The sequence below is a fragment of the Neopsephotus bourkii genome, unplaced genomic scaffold, assembly GCF_033783945.1.
Source record: "Neopsephotus bourkii isolate Nb327-2 ecotype Australia unplaced genomic scaffold, CSIRO-AGI_Nbou_v1 NB_887, whole genome shotgun sequence".
NCBI lineage: Eukaryota > Metazoa > Chordata > Aves > Psittaciformes > Psittacidae > Neopsephotus > Neopsephotus bourkii.
The window spans coordinates 2,380,592-2,399,308 of record NW_026901381.1 but is presented as its reverse complement, the minus strand read 5'-3'; the positions used below and the strand labels follow the sequence as shown (position 1 = coordinate 2,399,308).

Below are 18,717 nucleotides of genomic sequence, written 5' to 3'. Positions count from 1 at the left end.
AGCTTCTCTGAATTGTCACCGATTTCTGTATGAAAGGAAATGCCCCTTTAAATCAGTGTATTTCACACCCAGAGAAGCTGTGGCTGCCCCATCCCTGGTAGTGCTCAAGGCCAGGTTGGACACAGGGGCTTGGAGCAGTGGAAGGGGTCCCTGCCTGTGGCAGGGGTTGGAGCTGGATGAGCTTTAAGGTCCCTTCCAACCCAAATCATTCTACGGTTCTATGAAACAAAATGTATATTTAAGGGCAACAACCAGTAATCCAGGGAAAGTCTGGGTTTGGATCATCCACAACAGTTTTACAGGTTTTGCTTTGGCTTTCTTCCTTTCTGTGTGTATGGAAGAAAGAGTCCTTTCCTGCAGACAGACCGCAGGCACAGCAATCTCACATCCAATCCCATCAGCGAGCCTGACATCAGCAGGCAGGCAGCAATATTCAGCTCATCTTTAGGAGCACAGCGAGTGACCCAGCAGTGGTTGCTAGGCACAGGGACTAATATAGCCAGGGAGACAGGCTGGAGTGGTCTGCATCAGAGCTGTATATGGCAGGCTCAGGTTAACAGCTCTGCCTGGCACTGAGGACATCTCACAATGGTGCTCTGCAGCACCAGCACTAGAAAATAGTCTTAGGAATTGGGGTTTGATATAACACAGGGCAAGATTCATATTTTGCATCAAGTAGTTTGGAGCTGCAGGGGTTCCAAAGGCCACCTTAACCCCAGCTCCACCTCTGGGACTCTTTTCTCTGCACTCAAATTAACTGGAACTGCTGAGAAATTATTTTGTCACCTGAAAGAGTGCCTAATGCTGACTCACAGCAGCAGAGCAGCCAGATGACTGCACAGTTTAAAAGAGCTTTTCTCCAGAGGGACCATAGGAAATATTGAGCAAGCCACAGTCATTTCACCACACAGACACACAGATAGTTCCCAATCCCCAGAAGCAGATTGTCACCTGTCCCTTGGGAGTCCCTCTGGACATCAGTCCTGTACCTGGATATGGGATGGAGAGAAGCGTGAAGTCAGCATAACGTTGAGCTTTGTCCACCTTCTCAGAAGACGTCACACTGCATGGGACAAGAGGAGAACAGACATTTGTGAGTGCTTTTCACAGGAATACCAGCACCCAAAAACCTACCTGTCACATCTCCCTGCACCGTGGCTTGACTCAGGAGTGAGCAGAAGTTACTCAACACATCCAAATAATGAGGCACAGCCCAAAACCACTAAAGCTTTCCTCTGAGAGAAATACCAGGAGAAACATCTCCCCCTATTCCTATACACAAGCAGAGGGCTCCTTTACTCCACCCTTGCTGAAGGGGTGACTGTCACATTAGCACAAGCTCGACAGAGAAAAAATGACTGCAGAAGACAGATGACAGCAGCTATCTTGCCCATTGATACAGCTCTCTCTAGCCTAAAATCTCAGGGTTCTCCTTATAGCAGTCAATTATAGTGGATCCTGATGTGGGACTGCTCCCAGGATGCTGAGAGCATGCCCAATAGCAATTCCATGTACGGGCTATGCTGTAGAAAAACAAATGAACCCAGACTCACTTCAAGCCAAACTTCACCTTCTTGTTTTCCACCATCAGGTCACAGATGTAGCGCACAGACAGGTATCGAAGCAGCTTGATGTCGTGCCCTCTGACCTTGTCAAACAGCTGGGAGTCTGCATTCCTGCAGGACAGAACGAGGCAAAGCAAGATGAAGAGCCTGGAATTCAATGACTGATCATGGTGAGTGGGATTCTCTGCACAACACTGCCACAAGTCCTTTCCTGAAGTGCTTCCAGCCATAAGCTGGGTATCAGGAGCCTTGTCCAACCCCTGAGGGGCTGAGCCAGCTTTGGTCCAAGCCATTGGAATGATCTCCCCAGGGAAGTGGTGGACTCTCCAGCTTTGGACACTGTTAGGATTCATCTGGACAGGGTGCTGGGGCATTTAATCCAGGTCATGCTTTGCCTAGAAAGGTTGGATCAGATGGTCCTTGACGTCCCTTCCAACCTGGTACTCTAGGATTCAAACTCCCTTTTCCCCATTCCAGTGATGCATACAAACCTAAGAGCAGAATCCTCCTCTGAGATGTCTTCTGCATCTGCCCAAGCATCATCAGAACCTCCTGCAATGAAGCATTAAGAACTGAAGCTTGTGTAAACCAACGTGATTCTCAATCTGACAAGACGTGTATGCCCAAAAAGGCCATGGTTTGGCACCCTCCCTCCACATATACATGCTCTCAGTAGTTCCCATTTGCTCTTCCCAAAAAGCCCATTTTCTATTGTAGCCCAGTCTTCCCTTGTCACTGCAAAGGACCTAGGCAGGTCAACCCATTACTGACAGCCAGAAGGATACCCCAAAAGCATTACACAGTTAATCCGAGCTACCCACACTACAGCTACCCAATACTCCCTGAAGAGCTTTCCCTACAGTCCAGTATATGTCACCACTAGCAAGGTTTGATTCCAAATGATTAATCAAGCATCAGCACATTCCTATTCTTTCTTCTATTATTCTCACTTCCCATGTTTTTTGGAATCAGCACCCTGATCCTCTGGGCTGCCTTACTTGCTTACAGGCTTCCCATAACTCACTCTTCAGCCTCAAGTCCATGCCAGAGCTCTGCATGGGCTCTTAGGAAGATCTTACACTTGTGTGTAGGTCACTGTCCCAGCACTGACAAGCCTGACCAGGCAGTGACAAACAGCTCCTCACTCACCTGAGAAGATGTAGTTGTAACCAGTGCGCCCATAGAGCTCTCCCCAGCCAGCCAGTGTTGCTGATCTGCAAATATGCTGGAGGAAGATTTAGTCATTAATCACCCATGCTCCAGGAGTCTTTCCCTTCCAGGTGTCTGGCCTATTTGCTGACATGTTACATAGAATTGAGTGGTACCTACAGCAATGACCTTCTCAGCAGCCTCCCCTGCAACCCTGGTCCAAATCAAACTCTCCAAATACATTAAACTCCCAAGTGCCTTTATCTGTAGCTGGTTTTTAAACCACATTTTGACTTCTAGCTCTCCAATTCACTAATACAGCTAACTCCTGCCAAGTTAGCACGTTCTGTGTTCTGTTAATACCCTGCTTGAGTCTTATTTCCACATCCCTGGGGATAAGGTTATAGATGGTCCCAGTATGAGTGCAGGCAGTAAAGGTCAGCAGGTCCAGCCCACGATGGCTTCAGTTAAGCTACATTAAAATGGTCACAGGTGTGACTTTGCTATTCATCCAGCGTTTCTAAATTGAACTAAAGAAAACTGAATGAAGCTATTTAAACTCTAAATGAGACTATTCCTACAGGGCTTCAATGCAGTTTAACTAATCCACATGAAAACGAATGTAATTTCACTTTCTTACAGCTCCCCTTGCAGACAAGCCCACACATTCATAAGAGCATTAATGCAATCTTGCCTCCCCAGGGAACACACAGGGACACTTTTCTTTAGAGGGAAAAGTTATTCAAAGGGAGATCACTGCTGGGAAGAGTCAGGGGCAAAAAGAGTGGCAATAGCTGTCCTTCCCCTCTCAAAGACCAAATACCTCTGGTCCTTCATAAGGGACATGTGCATGGAGGAAATGTTAGCTCTATAGTGCAATGGTGGGGTAAAACAGCCTGAAGCCCCCCACCCCGATGATTTATGCAGCCTAGACAGGCTACCTGCTACTACAGGCTGCCTGTTTGTACCTAAGGAAGGATTTTTTCAGCCTGCAGAAAGGCGACAACCACCTGAAGATGTGGTTGCATAGGTCAAATGGGGAGAAAGGTCATTTCTGAAGCTAAGACAGGTGACCCATGAAGCTTTACCTTCCCCTTGTACAGGATGACTGGGCAGACAAATCGGCCTCTGCATCTTGCCATCTTACTCCGGTTGATGAGGTCCTGCAGCTTGCCAACCTGCACAGTGCTCTCAAACCTAGTGGACAGAGATTGGGTTCAGTACACAGAGCATCTCCTGTGATCCCCATCCCTTTCATATACAAGCCACCCCTGAAGTTAGCAAGCAGGAGGACACTTCTTGTAAGTATTGTTTTGCTTGAGAAGAGATTCCTTTGTGTGTAATTCCCAACTATTTTGAAACTTTGACAGATCCTGACATCCAGATTTGGTTGTGGGGTTGTTTTTCTACATGTCTTTATGTTTCCTTTGCAAACACAAATACAGAAGGGAAAAAAGAACTTTCAGATGGTGCTACCAAAATAGATCCATGGCACTGCTTCCAAGTCCAAAACACAGGATTCAGCAAAAATCAAACGCTTGAGATATCAGCAATTGTGAGAGAAGCACCTCACCAGGAGCTGAGACAAGACACCAGGTTTCACCTCTCAGCACACAACCCATGTTCTTCTCATCTCAAGAACCATCACCAGCAAAGCTAGAGGTAAACATAGTAAATAAACACAGTTGTAAGGAGACTGCTGTAGTAAGGGGAAAGGCTGCTCTGAAGAGCAGGCCTGAGGCTCTTGCAGGGAGAAGTGCTTAAATGCAGCACAGGTAAGAGGAAATCTACTGAAAAAGGCTCAGAAACCAGAGCACTCCAACAGCAGCATGAATGAGCAGCGCTCAGGCTGCCTGGCACAAGGTGGAGAATGAGGTGGAAGGAATAATTGTACCTTAACTCTTCATTCTTTTGACTTTCAGGTGTTTGGGTGGGGAGGTGCCTTCAGAAGCTTGTTTTCCAGAAGACACTGCTGGGCAACCTTATCTCTGTCTTAATTCCCTGCCCACCCTGCCCCTAAAAATCAGACCCCAAACATGAATTAATCTTTTCAAATGCAAGAGACATTTCCTATAAGAGCAAACAACTCTATTTTAGGCCTGAAGTTGCTTGTCTTTTGGGTAGCCAGAACAACATTCGGAGTGCAGACACATCACAGTACGGTCAGGTCAAACCAAAGACATGGCCTGTGCCCGAGATCTGGACATTTTCATCAGGCACAGCCACGGTAAAGAACTGAGCACATCCCTCTGTCTCCATCACCTGAAGCACCTGCCTGCTCCTTCTGGGGGGACATCAGAAGTCTCTAAGCACAGCAAAGGGTCCTTGTGAGCAGCATCTGACTAAGGAGCCAAACCCATGCATTAAATTCCTCCTGCTACCCCCTGCACCTGCCTGACTTCAGAGTCCTGTTAGAAACTCTGAGGAGGAAGCATCCCTTCTTGCTCCAGCTGTCCAGCCACAGAGGAAACAGGATCAAGAAACCAATTTGGGCTTAAAATACTCAATCGTTGCTGCTTCTCTGCCTGGCTTCAGAATGAGCTGCAGCATCAGAGCTGATGGGGCAGTGCAGAGTTCACATAGCTAAGACCTGCTCCCAGAAACCCTGGGGAGAGGTGAGAAGCATCCTGCACACTTCAAGATCTTACCAACTGGTTAGGAACATCACCAAGATGAAAAGCAGGCAAAGACCTAGAAAGCGTTCCCTTCATTTGTGTTCTGTAACACAGAAGCACAGTCTCTGTTTTACCATTAGGCCATAAAGTACAGTGATGAAATGAAACCCAGATTAGTCTAAAAACAATCAGCAGCTTTTACAGAGATTATCACCTAGAAATCAGGGGGAGAGGGCTGATGGAGGTCATGGTTTCCATGACTCTCTCAGGCAGCAAATGGAGATGTGGAAAGAATCAGTAACTCAAGTGTAATTGCCAGTGCTGACTGCAAAACTCTGGAAGAAAACAGGGCACTGAGTGCAAGTGTATTCTGAACACTCATTAGGGGAATGAAGCATCCTTTCCTCCTGCAAGAACAAGAAAAGCAGAAGCATTCTGTTCCTCTTCCCTAAAAACACTCCCGGCCACAGTTACAGCTTCAGAGTTGAGTTTCCCTTTTTTTGCAGCAAGGGGGTTAACCTTTTCCAACCTGATCCAACCAGTAAGCAGGAATTATCTCACCTGACAATCAGCTGGGGCTGTTTTCTAAAGACCCCCCCCTCCCACAGCACCCAGTCCATGTGCCAGCAGCGTGGTTAACAGTTTGCCTTCCTCAAGCAAAGCAGCTGGACACAGGAACAGAACTCAGTGACCATCATCCTTCTGAGCATGTTACTCTTGTCAGGGATGCAGTTCAGGCAGCAAAACTGCATTATGCTTTGTCAGAAGAGAAAACAAAAGCTGAGAGGCTATGGTTGGCGCTGCAGGGAGCAGCTAACAGCCAGAAACCAGACCAACGTGACTGTAAGCTTGCAGGTCAAAGTCCAGAGAGAGGTTGGCTTACTTGTGCTAAACTGCAAGCCAGCACTTCCCGCTAGCTCTCTAACCTGCAGCATCCCCTGACACATGCAGCGTGGTGAGGGGAGAACTTCTGCCGAGGTTGTGCAGCCTCTAGCAGCACCCTCACCTCAAAAACCTTCCCAAACTAAACTTTCTCTAACCAGAGGCCTTCCAGCAACACCACGGGCACTGCATCACGGCAAGGAGAGCATCACACAGCCCCGCTCCCAGCCACGAGCAGCGCTCGGTACGAGCTAACACCGTGCTCGGCTCTACTCGAGCGCCCCGGTCCCTTCGCACCCCTCAAGTCACCGCTTTCACCCAGGAGCCCAGGGAGCGCAGCCCTGCAGGCGGCGAACGGCGCCCGGAAGCGATGACACCGCTCGCTATAATTAGGCACAGCGAGCCCGACGGGGCTTCCCCCGGCCGGCAAGGGAGCTCCCCGGGGCAAGACGCGAAGCTGCCAGCAGTGCGGGGAGGGGGGCCCGGGAGCCTTACGGGTCACGGCCGGCGCCGGCATCGCGCTCCAGGAGGACGATGTGCCGCGGGTAGTGGGCGCAGACCTCGCCGTGCGCGTTGGAGATGACGCTGTAGCGGTAGTCGCGGCCGAAGAGCTCCAGGCACCGCCGCTCGATCCGATCCACCTGCACACAGACACCGGTCAGCACCCGCCGCACCGCACCCCGGTCCCCGCTATAACCCACGTCCCCCCAGAGCCGGGCCCCTCACCTTAGCGGCGGCGGCGCCCCCGCCGTCCTTGGCGCGGTACTGAGCCCGGGAGAACTCGAGCAGCAGCTCGGCCAGGGCTCGGTCCCCGCAGCCCGCCGGGGGGCAGCCGCGGGCCGCCGCCATCCCGCGCCGCTCACCGCCGCCGGCCCATGGCGCCGCCCCGCCCACAGCCGCCGCTACTTCCGCCCGCTCTCCCAATCACCGGCCGCGCAGCTGCCACGCTTCTTCCGTCCGCCAGCGGCGTCATCCGGATGCGACGGCCGCGCTCTCGGTGCGCTCCGCTCCGCGCTCCCCGGTCCTACCGCCCTCCGCCGGGATGAGAGCGGGTCCCGCGAACCCCCCGGGGGAGAGGTGCTCTGTGAAAGGCCTGGAGCCACGGGACGAGCGGGGCCCGGCCGGGGAGCGGGCTGTGCTCCCCGTGCTGCCCGGCACCGGGAGCTGGGGGACGCCGAGGCTTTGCGCAAACCGCGTTTAGGACAGCGGAGGGACGGGGCGAAGTTGGTCGGGCCCCAGGGAAGGAACCCGAACTCTCGGGGTGGGAGCGCAGGCATGAAGCCGGTGGCAGCTGCCGGGTGAGCGGTAGCACCGGCAGAGCGGTGCGGGCGCTAGCTGGGACTGTTTGTACGGAGTTAACGGGCGTCGCTGTCCCGCACCCGGCGGGCGGCTCCGTTGCGGGAGAATACAAAGATTTTTTCACTCTGCATGTGTCTGCTTTGTAAATCTGCCGCGAACCTTGGCAGGACGGGGAAGAGAATGGAGCAGCTCATGAAAGCGGAGTTCAGCCGCCGCACACCGGCTACGGGCAGTCCGGTACCCGTGTGCTGGGTCCGGCGGGGAGCGGGGAGGGTTTGCGGGCCACCTGCCAGCGTACATCGGCAGGGGGCACATCACAGCCGGGCCGCACGACAGGCCCCGGACCGGGTCCCGCTGCTCCCAGCGCCTCTACAAGCACGTTGGCACCGAGTTGCACCGGACCCCCCAGGCGGCTCCAGGAGCCGGCCCCCCACCGGGGGCTTCTCCGCCCGGAGCATGAGCGCTCACGCGCATACACGCGTGAGTGCACAGGGTGGCAGAGCAGCCGCCACCGGGCGGGGCTGCGCCGGGGACCGGCCCTAGTGGAGCGGGGATACCGGAGCCTCCGCTTCAGCCCCACTGATGTGACCCCCTCCGAGCCTTGCCGAGGCTGCCCGAATAGAGCCGAAAGTTACCGAGCGCGCTCCGGGGAGCAGCCCGAACCCCGCCGAGCCCTCAGCGGGCGGAGCCGAAGCGGTCCGATTCCCCTCGGGGCGCGCGCGGCGGGCTCGCCTCTCGGCTCGTCTCCGCAGTGGTGGTGGTGGGAGGGGGGGGGGAGGCGCGCACCCGCGGGGGCGCGCACGGGGCGCAGAGGCGGCAGCCAAGATGGCGGCGCGGGTGGCGCAGGGGCCGGCAGCCCGCGGGCGCGCCTAGGCCGCGGCCCCCCCCTCCTTTATCCCCTTACCCCGGGGCGGGCTCCCCGCTGTCGAGCCCCCCCCCCCCCCCCAGCTCCACCACCGGCAGGATGCTGCCCTCGCAGGAAGCCTCCAAGCTGTACCATGACAACTACGTGCGGAACTCGCGCGCCATCGGCGTGCTGTGGGCCATCTTCACCATCTGCTTCGCCATCATCAACGTGGTGGTCTTCATCCAACCTTACTGGGTGGGAGACAGCGTCAACACGCCCAAGCCCGGTTACTTCGGGCTCTTCCACTACTGTGTGGGCAGCGGGCTGGCGGGCCGGGAGCTGTCGTGCCGCGGCTCCTTCACCGACTTCAGCACCATCCCCTCGGGCGCCTTCCAGGCGGCGGCCTTCTTCGTGCTGCTGTCCATGGTGCTGACGCTGGGCTGCATCACCTGCTTCGCCCTCTTCTTCTTCTGCAACACCGCCACCGTCTACAAGATCTGCGCCTGGATGCAGCTGCTGGCAGGTACCCCCCGGCACCGGGCACCGGGCGACAGCGGCGGGAGCTGGGTAATGGGAGCACCGAGGTTGCTCAAGGAAGCTGGGCAAGGGCCAAGCGATGCGGGGATGTGGTTCCAGGGAATGGCTCCCGGGCTTCCTGGGACACCCAGGGCAGGGACCAGCACTGAGTGAGTGCCGGGAGTGGGTGCTCAGGGCACCCCAAGCACTGGTATCAGGGCCTGTGGCTTCATGAAGCTAGGCTGGGTATGGTTACTGTGGATCCATGGGGCACGCCAGCCGGGAGCTGGCCCAAGAACACCGCAGGGCTTGCTGAGACACCCAGCCCAGGCACTAGCACTGTCTGAGCACCAGGAACTGACACCAGTTTAGGGCACTGGCACCCAGGGCTCCACAGGGAAGCCCAGTGGGAAAGCTGCATGAGGGACCCTCACAACAGGCACCAGCCCCGGGGCGTGTGGACAGGCTGGAGGACCTCAGGACAGCCAGGCCAGGCACTGCATGTGGAGCACGCTGTTACACCCAAGCCAGGGACCAGCCTTGGGGTACCCTGCCATGACTGTCCCATGGAGTCAAGCACCAGCTGCAAGGATGCCTTTGGACACCCTGGACCTAGGATCAGCAGTCCCCTGGGGACCCAGACCCCCAGGGCACCCCACATCAGGGACTGGTCTCCCTGTCTGCCCAGCCCCCAGGGGACCCCCCAGCTCCTGAAGTGACCCCATCACTGGCAGGAGCCCATGCATGGACACACACCCCCCTCCCAGCCCTTTAAAGCACCTGTGCAAACACAGACCCTTCAGTTCCTGCTTAAAGAGATGCTGTGCTTGGTCCCCCTCCCTCCAGCATCATGAATGGGCTGTGAGAACAGACCTTCCCCAGCCCCCTTTATAAAGAGACCCTGAGTACAGCACTTCCCACAGATGTCCCTCAGAGGTGATAACAGGCTCAAGCCCAGTTATTCCCACCAAAAGTGGCCCTGTCAATACATCCTCTTTAGCTCCCTCTACATAAACTCCACCATAGATGGGGTTTCATAGTTGGGATACCCCAGCACCCTCGTAGACTCAAAGCAACACCATACAACAGCCCAAACTTGTCTCCAGAAGGGGACTGGGTGCGTGTATTGGTAAGGATCCCAAGCATCCCGCTATGCACAGACCTCCAAGCTGGCCTCACTGAGGGTCTCTTTTGGGAGAAACTCCCTGAGAAAAGAGCCTTCACTTCCTTCTTTCTCCAGTTTTACCACCTGTGGAAAGACATTGTGTGTGTGTGTGTGTGTGTGTGTGTGTGTGTGTGTGTGTGTTACTCCCCAGTGCATGCAAAGTGTGAACAGAGGCAGAGCTTCCAGCAGAAGGGCTCAGAGCCCCCCATATTCCTAATGAAAGGACCCCAGTCCCTCTCCCTGGGAGAAGGGCCCCAATCATTGATGTTGGAGGATGCAGCCCCCCATGTTGGAAACCTGTGCTGGGAAGCCTGCCCTCTCCTCACCCCGCTCAGGACCGCAGCCAGACCTTGGGCTTATCAGGAAATTCCATCATCTTTAATTTTCCCTGCCCTCAAGATTTACCAGTTTAAGGCAAGCTCAGAGCCCAAATCCTACTGATTGCCAGCAGCTTAATCAAGTGGCTTGGAGCTGCTGCTGCTGCTGCTGCTGCTGCACAGGGAGCCCTATGGCAGAGGACACTGCACTGAAGGCAGCTTTGGGCTTCCTCCCCGGTGCCTCCTGTCCTGCCCCAGCTCAGCACCCTGCTGGCTCCCCTCTCATCAACCAGGTTGGAAAAGCCCTTTAAGCTCATCCAGTCCAACCATACCCAGCACTGCCAAGGCCACCAATAACCCATGGCACTGAGGGGGTGTGAACGCTTGCAGGGATGGTGCCCGCAGCCCTGCCCTGGGCAGCCTGTTCCAATGCCTGAGCACCCTCTGGGGCAGGAATTGTTCCTCAGCTCCATCTAAACCTCTCCTGGTGCAGCTTGAGGCCGGTTCCTCTTGTCCCATCCCTTGTTCCTTGGGAGCAGAGCCCAGCCCCTCCTGGCTCCATCCTCCTGTCAGGCAGTTGGAGGGAGCCATCAGGTCCCCCCTGAGCCTTCTCTTCTCCAGACTGATCCCCCCCAGTCCCTCCATTCCCCATCACACTTGTGCTCCAGGCCCTGCACCAGCTCCATTGCCTTCTCTGGCCCTGCTCCATTAACAGAGACTGCCCATCCACCCTGCCTTGAGATGGGAAGGGTGCTTCTGGCCTGCAGGAGAGGCTGGTGTCAGCACCAGGAAGGGCCAGGGCACAGAGGCAGTGCTGTGTCTTGGCCAGAGGGAGCCTTATCTTGGAGGGGCCGGGCAGGGCTGAACTTCTGGGCATCTCAGAGGCAGCTGCAGCTGGATGTTACCTTGTGCATGGAGAAGGAGCTGCTGTGACCCATGGAGAGGACACCATGGACTAAACCCCATGGATAAGGCAGGGATGTTGCCCAATGCAGGGGCTGGCACAGTGTGATGTCCAGCTTTGGCTATTCACCTGCCTTGGGAGGCTGGAGGGATGTGCCAGAGCAGAGGGCTTGGAAAGGGAACAGCATTCCTCCTGCCCCAGTGAGGTTTTAGCTGGAGGAGAACTTGGCCCCGCTACAGCACAAGCAATGAGGCCTAAAGTTTCATGGTCTCACTGGTGAAACCCAGGTTAAAGAGGTGCAAGGCAGAGAGCTGGGGCAGAGGTGGGTCCATCCTGCCCCTATGGGCTGGCCAGTGCAGAATACAGGGCTGCAGAGTGGGAAGACTTCAGAGTAGGAAAACCAAGAGCAGGAAGGGGGCAGGAGGATGAGGCTGGGGAATTCAGTGCCTCTTTCAGCAAAGAGAAGGTTTAAATCATCAATGTCTCATTAGTGGACGACAATCAAGGAAGGCTTTAATTAGAGCTTCCCAGAAAGCTCCAGCTCAAAAGGCACTGCCCCCCCAGGAGGGAACTGGATCTAATTAAGAGGAAAGAGCGTGCTTCAGCGCAGATAGCGCAGCCATCTGCCCTCTGCAAATCCCAGCAACACCAAACTGGAGATTTCACTAAATCCATCTGTTATAAAACAGGAACGGGCCTTTAACATCAGCACGTCGGCAGCTGCATGACTGACAGCGCCCTGGTGCCACCCCAGGCCTCTAGGAGCTCCTCCAGAAGGTCCCATGGGATGATGCTTACTTGAAGAGAAATGGGCTGGGAGGGTGATCCTGCTTGTCTGCTTCCCATGGAGGGCAGGGACAGGAGCTGGGCTGATTCTGTGGATGCCTCTGTTTGCAGGACCTCATAGGAGCCAGCAGGTTGAAGGAGGTGATCCTGCCCCTCTGCTCTGCTCTCGTGAGACCTCACCTGGAGCACTGTGTGCAGTTCTGGTGACCTCAACATAAAAAGGACATGGAACTGTTGGAACAGGTCCAGAGGAGGCCACGAGGATGATCAGGGACTGGAGCACCTCCTGTATGAAGATAGGCTGAGAAAGTTGGGGCTGTTCAGCCTGGAGAAGAGAAGGCTGCGTGGAGACCTCATAGCAGCCTTCCAGTATCTGAAGGGGGCCTATAGGGATGCTGGGGAGAGACTCTTCATTAGGGACTGTAGTGACAGGACAAGGGGTAATGGGTTAAAACTGAAACAGGGGAAGTTTAGATTGGATATAAGGAGGAAATTCTTTCCTGTGAGGGTGGTGAGGCACTGGAATGGGTTGCCCAGGGAGGTTGTGAATGCTCCATCCCTGGCAGTGTTCAAGGCCAGGTTGGACAGAGCCTTGGGTGACATGGTTTAGAGTGAGGTGTCCCTGCCCATGGCAGGGGGAATGGAACTGGATGATCTTAAGGTCCTTTCCAACCCTAACTATTCTATGATTCTATCTCCTGGAGCCCAGAGCACAGGAATACACCATAACCATCACCACGTCCTGCAGCTCACTCTGAGTGGCTCGAGGGCTCTGTTTTCAGGAGGGCTTTGGGTTTGTACTTACAGTCTAGTGGGGGTCAGAAGAGGCAGCAGCTGAGCACACGGTCCCTCATAGCATGGAGAGAGTGACAGACCACTTCTGAAGGTGTTTCCCTGCATTTCAGGTCCATCAGTTAATGAGGAGACCCTCCGGCTCCCTCAGGCCAGGTGCAAACACAACACAAGGGATGCCTTTCTGTGTCCCTGTCCATAGAGCTGGGATTTGTCTTTATCAGCAGCACTTTGGAGCTAATCGTGCCATCAGAGACCTTGCAGTGTGATAATACATCAGCATCTCAGCCCATTCCTCCTGTGGGCCCACCCCCTCTGGGGTTATAGTCACTTCTCAGCTGGGCCCTTCCCACCCAGCAGGGGCAGGTCCTTGATCAATGGCTTTATCTCCTTCACCTGAGCTGCACTTGCCACCATCTGAGTGGGGCCCCTCACATTGTGCAGCTGCACAGCATCGTTTTGGCATGTCTGTGGAGAGGTTAGGGCTTGTTTTCGTGGATATGAAAGTCCTAAGGAAATGAAATGATGTGATATGAGTATGGAATGATATGGAATTCCTAAGGAAAAAGTGGATGACAGAAAACCACTGCTCCAAACAGCTAGGAGGTACCTGGGACAACTGCTGGGATTGAGGGTGAAGTAGCCCAAAGCAGAAATAAAGCCAATAAATGATCTTCGAGCTTCCCTCTGCCCACCCTGCAGCAAAAAGGAGGCATCACTAAAAAAAACCACCCTTTGCATGTACTGAAATACCAGATTCTGGCCCCAAAAAGCTTTCCTGAAGATCCCCCTTCTGCTTCCCCTGTCGTGCAGCAGCAATGGGAGCGCATCCTGGTATCCATGCTTCAGGCATGGGGAGGCAGCATGACCCTCCCATAGTAGCTGTTAACGTGCTGCAGGGAAAGGACTGAACCTCTGATGTCCTGGGGCTGACATCCCATAACTGTTATTCCAGATAAAGTAACTGTCAGTTCGGATTCATACCACCTCCTGACTCCATTCTGAATCCTGCTGAGGTTCTGGCTCGCAAACAGGCTGTGGAGCAGCGTGCCTCGAGGGAGCTGCTGTCTGTGTCAATGGCCGGGGTTGGCCATCCCAAGCATGCTGCCTTTGGGGTTCATTTAGTTGTGAGGGGTTTCTATTCTTAGGATGGGGGAAAAGGAGGGAGGGAAGCTCTGTTTGTTCCCTTTCAGTGCTCAGCTCTCAGGTTTCCTATGAGAAGCAGCTCCTCCAGACCCCACAGTCACATCCCATCCCCTGTTCCCCAGGGATTCAGGGCTGCCGTGCAGCACCCAGGGGCACCAGGACCTGGCAGTCACGTTGTAAAAGTGGGACTTGATCATCTTAAAGGTCTTTTCCAACCTGGTTGATTCCATATTGGGGATCTCCAGTGGGGACCCCCCTGTGCTGATAGCAGTGCAGCGAGCGGCTGTGGGTATGTGGCACACAGAGCTTCCTCCCCTTTGGCACAAGGTAAATATGAGGGGCTGGGGGTCACCAAACGACCCCTGGCCGAGAGATGTGGCTGCAGGGAAGGTGGGAGTGATGTGCATGAGGGCAGGGGGCAGGCACTGGCATGAGGGAGGATGAGCCTGTGTGCCCAAGCCAGGCACTCAGCAGACGTGGGCTACTCGCAGTGCACATCAGCTACGCACACCTTCCATGGAGGGATGCTGTCCTGCCAGGAGGAGCCGCCTCATCTCCCTGCTGAAATCCCACTCCAGTGTTGCAGGCTGTCATGACACTGAATTCCCTTCAATTGATCTCATTTACAGGGATATCAAAAGCCCTTGAGGGGCCCATTTCGTTTGTAAGTGATAAGGGAGCACTGAGGAGCCTCAAGCCATGAACCACCTGCAAAACCAGCCAAGAATTACCAGTTTCCCCAGGGCTGAAGCCCCAGCCCCCAGCAGCATCCCTCCCCATACACCCTGCCCCTGTGAGCACCAGAATGCCCAGTCTCAAATCCATCTTTCCAACTGGGAAAACTCTGGGAGGGGGAGTTGGACCCCAGGGCCTGGCGGAGGGATGGCAGCCGTGGTGCATGACAAAGTGCTGGTCCTCAGTGCACTGCCATAGGGATAGGCACTGCACCCTCGGAAGAATGGGAATTTAAAGCAAAATGGATGGGAATTGGGTTGTGTTTGTTCCTCTTGAACAGCAGCACAGCCCCATCCTCACGTCCCTCGGACCCACTGCGAGGGGCTCGGTGGGAAGGGCAGCACCAAGGCCTGTCCGCCTCCGGGATCATCTCCTTGTTCCTGCTCCATGCTGCAGGCAGGGGAAGGTGTTCCCAGGACACAGGCAGCCTGGGGACACGCAGGAAAGGGAATTGCTTGTGACAGAGCAGAGAACAGAGAGAGGCTCAGTGCTGGGATGGACGGGAAGAGGAGAGCAGGAGAGGACCGGGTTTGTGTGGCCAGGGAGCTGCTGAGCATCCCTCATGGGAAGAGGCCTCGGGTCGCCCTCAGACGGAGGGATCTGGGTGCATGCACTTGGATGGGCTCCTCTGCCCCGGCACTGAACAGGCAGGCTCGTTCCCTCCATCAGACAGGGGCTGGGCACCCCGGGACAGGAGGGACCAGGGCGGGCAGACACAGCTGGAGCCAGCCCCATCCATCATGGGCTGTGCTGCGAGAGCCCCCTGCACCCATGGCTCATGTGCTGTGTGGTTCTGAGCTGCTGCTTCCCCCTTAAACCCCGTCTCTTGTGTCCTCCATGCACTAAACCTCGCCCCTGCGAGCCACGTGTGGGACCTGCTGATGTCCTGTCAGACCCTCACACCTGTACCTGCGGTGGCTCTCGGTGACCTCCTGCTTTACCCGTGCAGCTGGATCCATCTGGAGCCCTAAGAGATGCTCAGAAACACAGAGCAAACGCTGATGCAGAGCCTGAAGAACCACCCAGGGGCTGTTGTTGGGATGCTGGAGGGACCAGCCGAGGGTTGGACTGGCACCTGATGAGGAGTTTTGTATTCTACTTCCATTTATGTGCTTTTCCCACCCTGGAGCACAGCCCCGTTGTTCTCAGTGCTCACTGGGGCTGTTGCTGAGGGTGTTGCTGCCCAACTTCACTCTCCTCTGGCCTCACTTGTGGCTGTTTCCCCCCCCTCACTGATTCCAGCACGGCTCTTACAGCAGTGCCCATCTCCAGGCTGTCCCTCTAAGGTGCCCTGCTCAGCAGAGGGACAGGCTGCTCCTCACCGTTCAGCACACAGCACACATCGCTGGTGCTGGTTCCTTTCCACAGGGGATGGGTTTGGGTTGCTCCGGTCCCATGCGTGGCTCTGTGGGAGATGCTCCTTGTACAGTGCCAGGGTGGCACCGGGGACATCAGGGTGTGGAGCTCACCTCTGCCTGCAGCAGGTTTGTAACGGGGATGAAGGAGGCAGAACCAGGCAGCAGCAGGGGGGAGCTGTTATGTGCTGGAGCATGGATTCACCTCAGCATTCCTGCCCTTCCCTTGGCAGTGCGGCTCATTGGGATGCATTGGAGCTGCTCTAAGGTCTCCCCTTAAGGAGCTTTCTCTTCTGCAGGCTGAACCAGCCCAGCTCTCAGCCTGGCTCCCGAGCAGAGCTGCTGCTCACTACTGCTCGCTGTAGTTACAAAGGCAAACATTGCCTCCTTACCTCAGCATTCCCTTCCCATTCATCCCGGTGCTCCCCGCTCAGCACGGGCTGTGAGGTGTGCATGCTCCTGGTGACAACGCCTGCAGCATCCCTGCAGCTCCTGCCCGCCCGCAGGGAGCTCGTCGTGATGAGGACAAGGTAAATATGAATCCTTGGAATCCCCTCTGATGCTCCCCTTTCCCCTCCCGCTGCAGCGCTCTGCCTGGTGCTGGGCTGCATGATCTTCCCCGACGGCTGGGATGCAGAGACCATACGGGACATGTGCGGGGAGAAGACGGGGAAGTACTCCCTGGGCGACTGCTCCGTGCGCTGGGCTTACATCCTGGCCATCATCGGCATCCTCAACGCCCTCATCCTCTCCTTCCTGGCCTTCGTCCTCGGCAACCGGCAGAACGACCTGCTGCACGAGGAGCTCAAGACAGAGAGCAAAGGTGAGCGCAGCACTGACAGGGGTCCTGCCCCATGGCCATGGAGGGGGCATTCCGGGTGGGAATAGCCCATGGGGGGGGGGGCTCAGCCCCTCCAGCAGCCTGGTCCCATGGGCAAAGCGAGGGCTGGGGCAGGGTGGGAGGGAGCCGCTGCTCCGTGCCTGACTCCTTCTCTTCTGCTTCCACAGATTTTGTTGGCACTGCGGTAAGTCCCGAGGGTCCTTGTCCCATCCCTGAGCCCTGCCTGTGCTGGGTGGTCCCGTCCGGGTGGGATGGGGATGGGATGGGATGGGATGGGATGGGGGGGACCCCTTGGCTGCACAGGGCAATGGGGACAGGCACGTGTATGGCGCACGCTGGTGGCACAACGCATTGGGTCCTGCCCGACACCGGCTCTGCTCTCCCCACAGAGGATATAGGGCCGAGCGCCCGCAGCAGGACCCTCCTCCCTCGGCCGGCAGCCGGGGCCTGGGCTCCCTCCTCATCCCGCCCTTCATCTGCTGCCAGCGGCCGCACCGCGTCCCGGGGACGTGCCTCCATGTCCACGCCGGCACCGCCATCCCATGCACCCCCAGCGGGGGAGGACGCCCCGACCCCGCTCCCTCCGAGAGCAGCGCCCGAACGCCGCTTCCTTGCGAGGAGAAAACAGAGTTTTTAACAGATTTCTACATCCCCGACCCGCTGCCTCCAGCCCAGCGCCCCCCTCCCCTCCAGGCCCCCTTTCCTGCTCCCGTTTTGTACCGCGCCGCGATCCTGCCCCCAAGCCAGGGGACCCGGTGGCCGGGATGAGGCTCAGCCCCTACTTTTAAGTGTAAATTCCTATTCTTTAAACAGGGTAAAGTGACTCGAGCCCCCCCTCCCCGCGGTGTTCCCGGTGCGTGGCCAGGCCATGGGGCTGTGTGTGTGTGTGTGTGTCCCCTCTGCACGGGCACCGCAGGGGCTTCGCTGCCGCCGCTGCTGAATGTAACCCTGGTAAGTGGGAGCAGCCGAACATGCCAACACCCCCCGGGTGGGTGCAGGATCTCCCCCATCCCACCAACACCAAACCCCTTCCCCGAGCTGGCCGCGGGCTGTTGCCAAACGCCTTTTCCCCCCCTCCATCCCCATACGGTGCTTTTATCTCCACTGGTGACCGGGCGCCCCGGTGTTCCCACCCCCGGCTGCACCTCGCAGGGAGCCGGCAGCCTCCAGCACGACCCAGCCTCCATCGCACACACACACACAGAGCACCCAAGAGCCGGCACCGACACCGGTGCCCGCACCGGCCCTTGGGACCGTCGTGGTCCTGGCCGCAGGGGGCTCTGGTGGCTGCAGCCCCTGCAATGCAATAAAGTCCTCAGCACCGGCTGCGTCTCAGTGCGAGCGGCCGGGGGCTGTTTGCAGGGCTCCCCGGGGATCGGGGGGATCGGGGGGGGGGGACACCCCTGGCAGGGCTGGACCCAGGCGCTGGGAGCGGAGCCACTGGGGATGGCCATGAAGGGCGCTGCAGGAGCCACGGCCCGGGGCTGGTGGAGCAGGTAAGTGGTGGCCAAGGGCCGGAGCTGAACCCAGGAACCGTCTGGGAGCCAAAGTCACCCGGGACGGCGCCGGTGCTGCTGCTGCCAACGGGCTCTGCCAGCCGCGTCCCTCCTCCGGCACCCGAGCATCCCGCTGGAGCCTCCCGGTGCCGAGTGGAGAGTGCTGCTGCCGGCTGCATCGGAAACCAAACCAAGGCAGAAAACCCACACGGATCAGTGGAGAAAGGAATACAGTAGCTGTAATATATCTGTATTTTAGTACAAAGTTTGATACGGTGTTTCACAAAACCTTATTGAGAAATATAAT

The 18,717-nt window shown here is 56.5% G+C and overlaps 2 protein-coding genes across 3 annotated transcripts in view; one reads left to right on the top strand and one right to left on the bottom strand.

Annotated features, from left to right (window-relative positions):
• The window catches only part of MTMR14 (myotubularin related protein 14), a 28,739-nt gene extending 21,631 nt beyond the window's left edge, over window positions 1-7,108 (bottom strand). For both annotated transcript variants that reach the window (XM_061357210.1, XM_061357211.1), the window contains exons 1-7: window positions 6,938-7,108; window positions 6,707-6,852; window positions 3,803-3,911; window positions 2,715-2,790; window positions 2,057-2,117; window positions 1,554-1,676; window positions 990-1,063 (exon numbers count right to left, since the gene is read on the bottom strand). In XM_061357210.1, coding sequence (XP_061213194.1) covers window positions 990-1,063; window positions 1,554-1,676; window positions 2,057-2,117; window positions 2,715-2,790; window positions 3,803-3,911; window positions 6,707-6,852; window positions 6,938-7,060 — 712 coding nt within the window. In that variant the 5' untranslated portion in view covers window positions 7,061-7,108. The remainder of the gene's footprint in view (window positions 1-989; window positions 1,064-1,553; window positions 1,677-2,056; window positions 2,118-2,714; window positions 2,791-3,802; window positions 3,912-6,706; window positions 6,853-6,937) is intronic.
• An 870-nt stretch (window positions 7,109-7,978) lies between these two features.
• Window positions 7,979-17,555, top strand: LHFPL4 (LHFPL tetraspan subfamily member 4). The gene is made up of 4 exons (XM_061357208.1): window positions 7,979-8,880; window positions 16,660-16,896; window positions 17,082-17,098; window positions 17,304-17,555. The coding sequence occupies exons 1-4, from the start codon at window positions 8,475-8,477 to the stop codon at window positions 17,310-17,312; spliced, it is 669 nt and encodes a 222-aa protein (XP_061213192.1). The 5' UTR covers window positions 7,979-8,474; the 3' UTR covers window positions 17,313-17,555.
• Window positions 17,556-18,717: the final 1,162 nt, after the last annotated feature.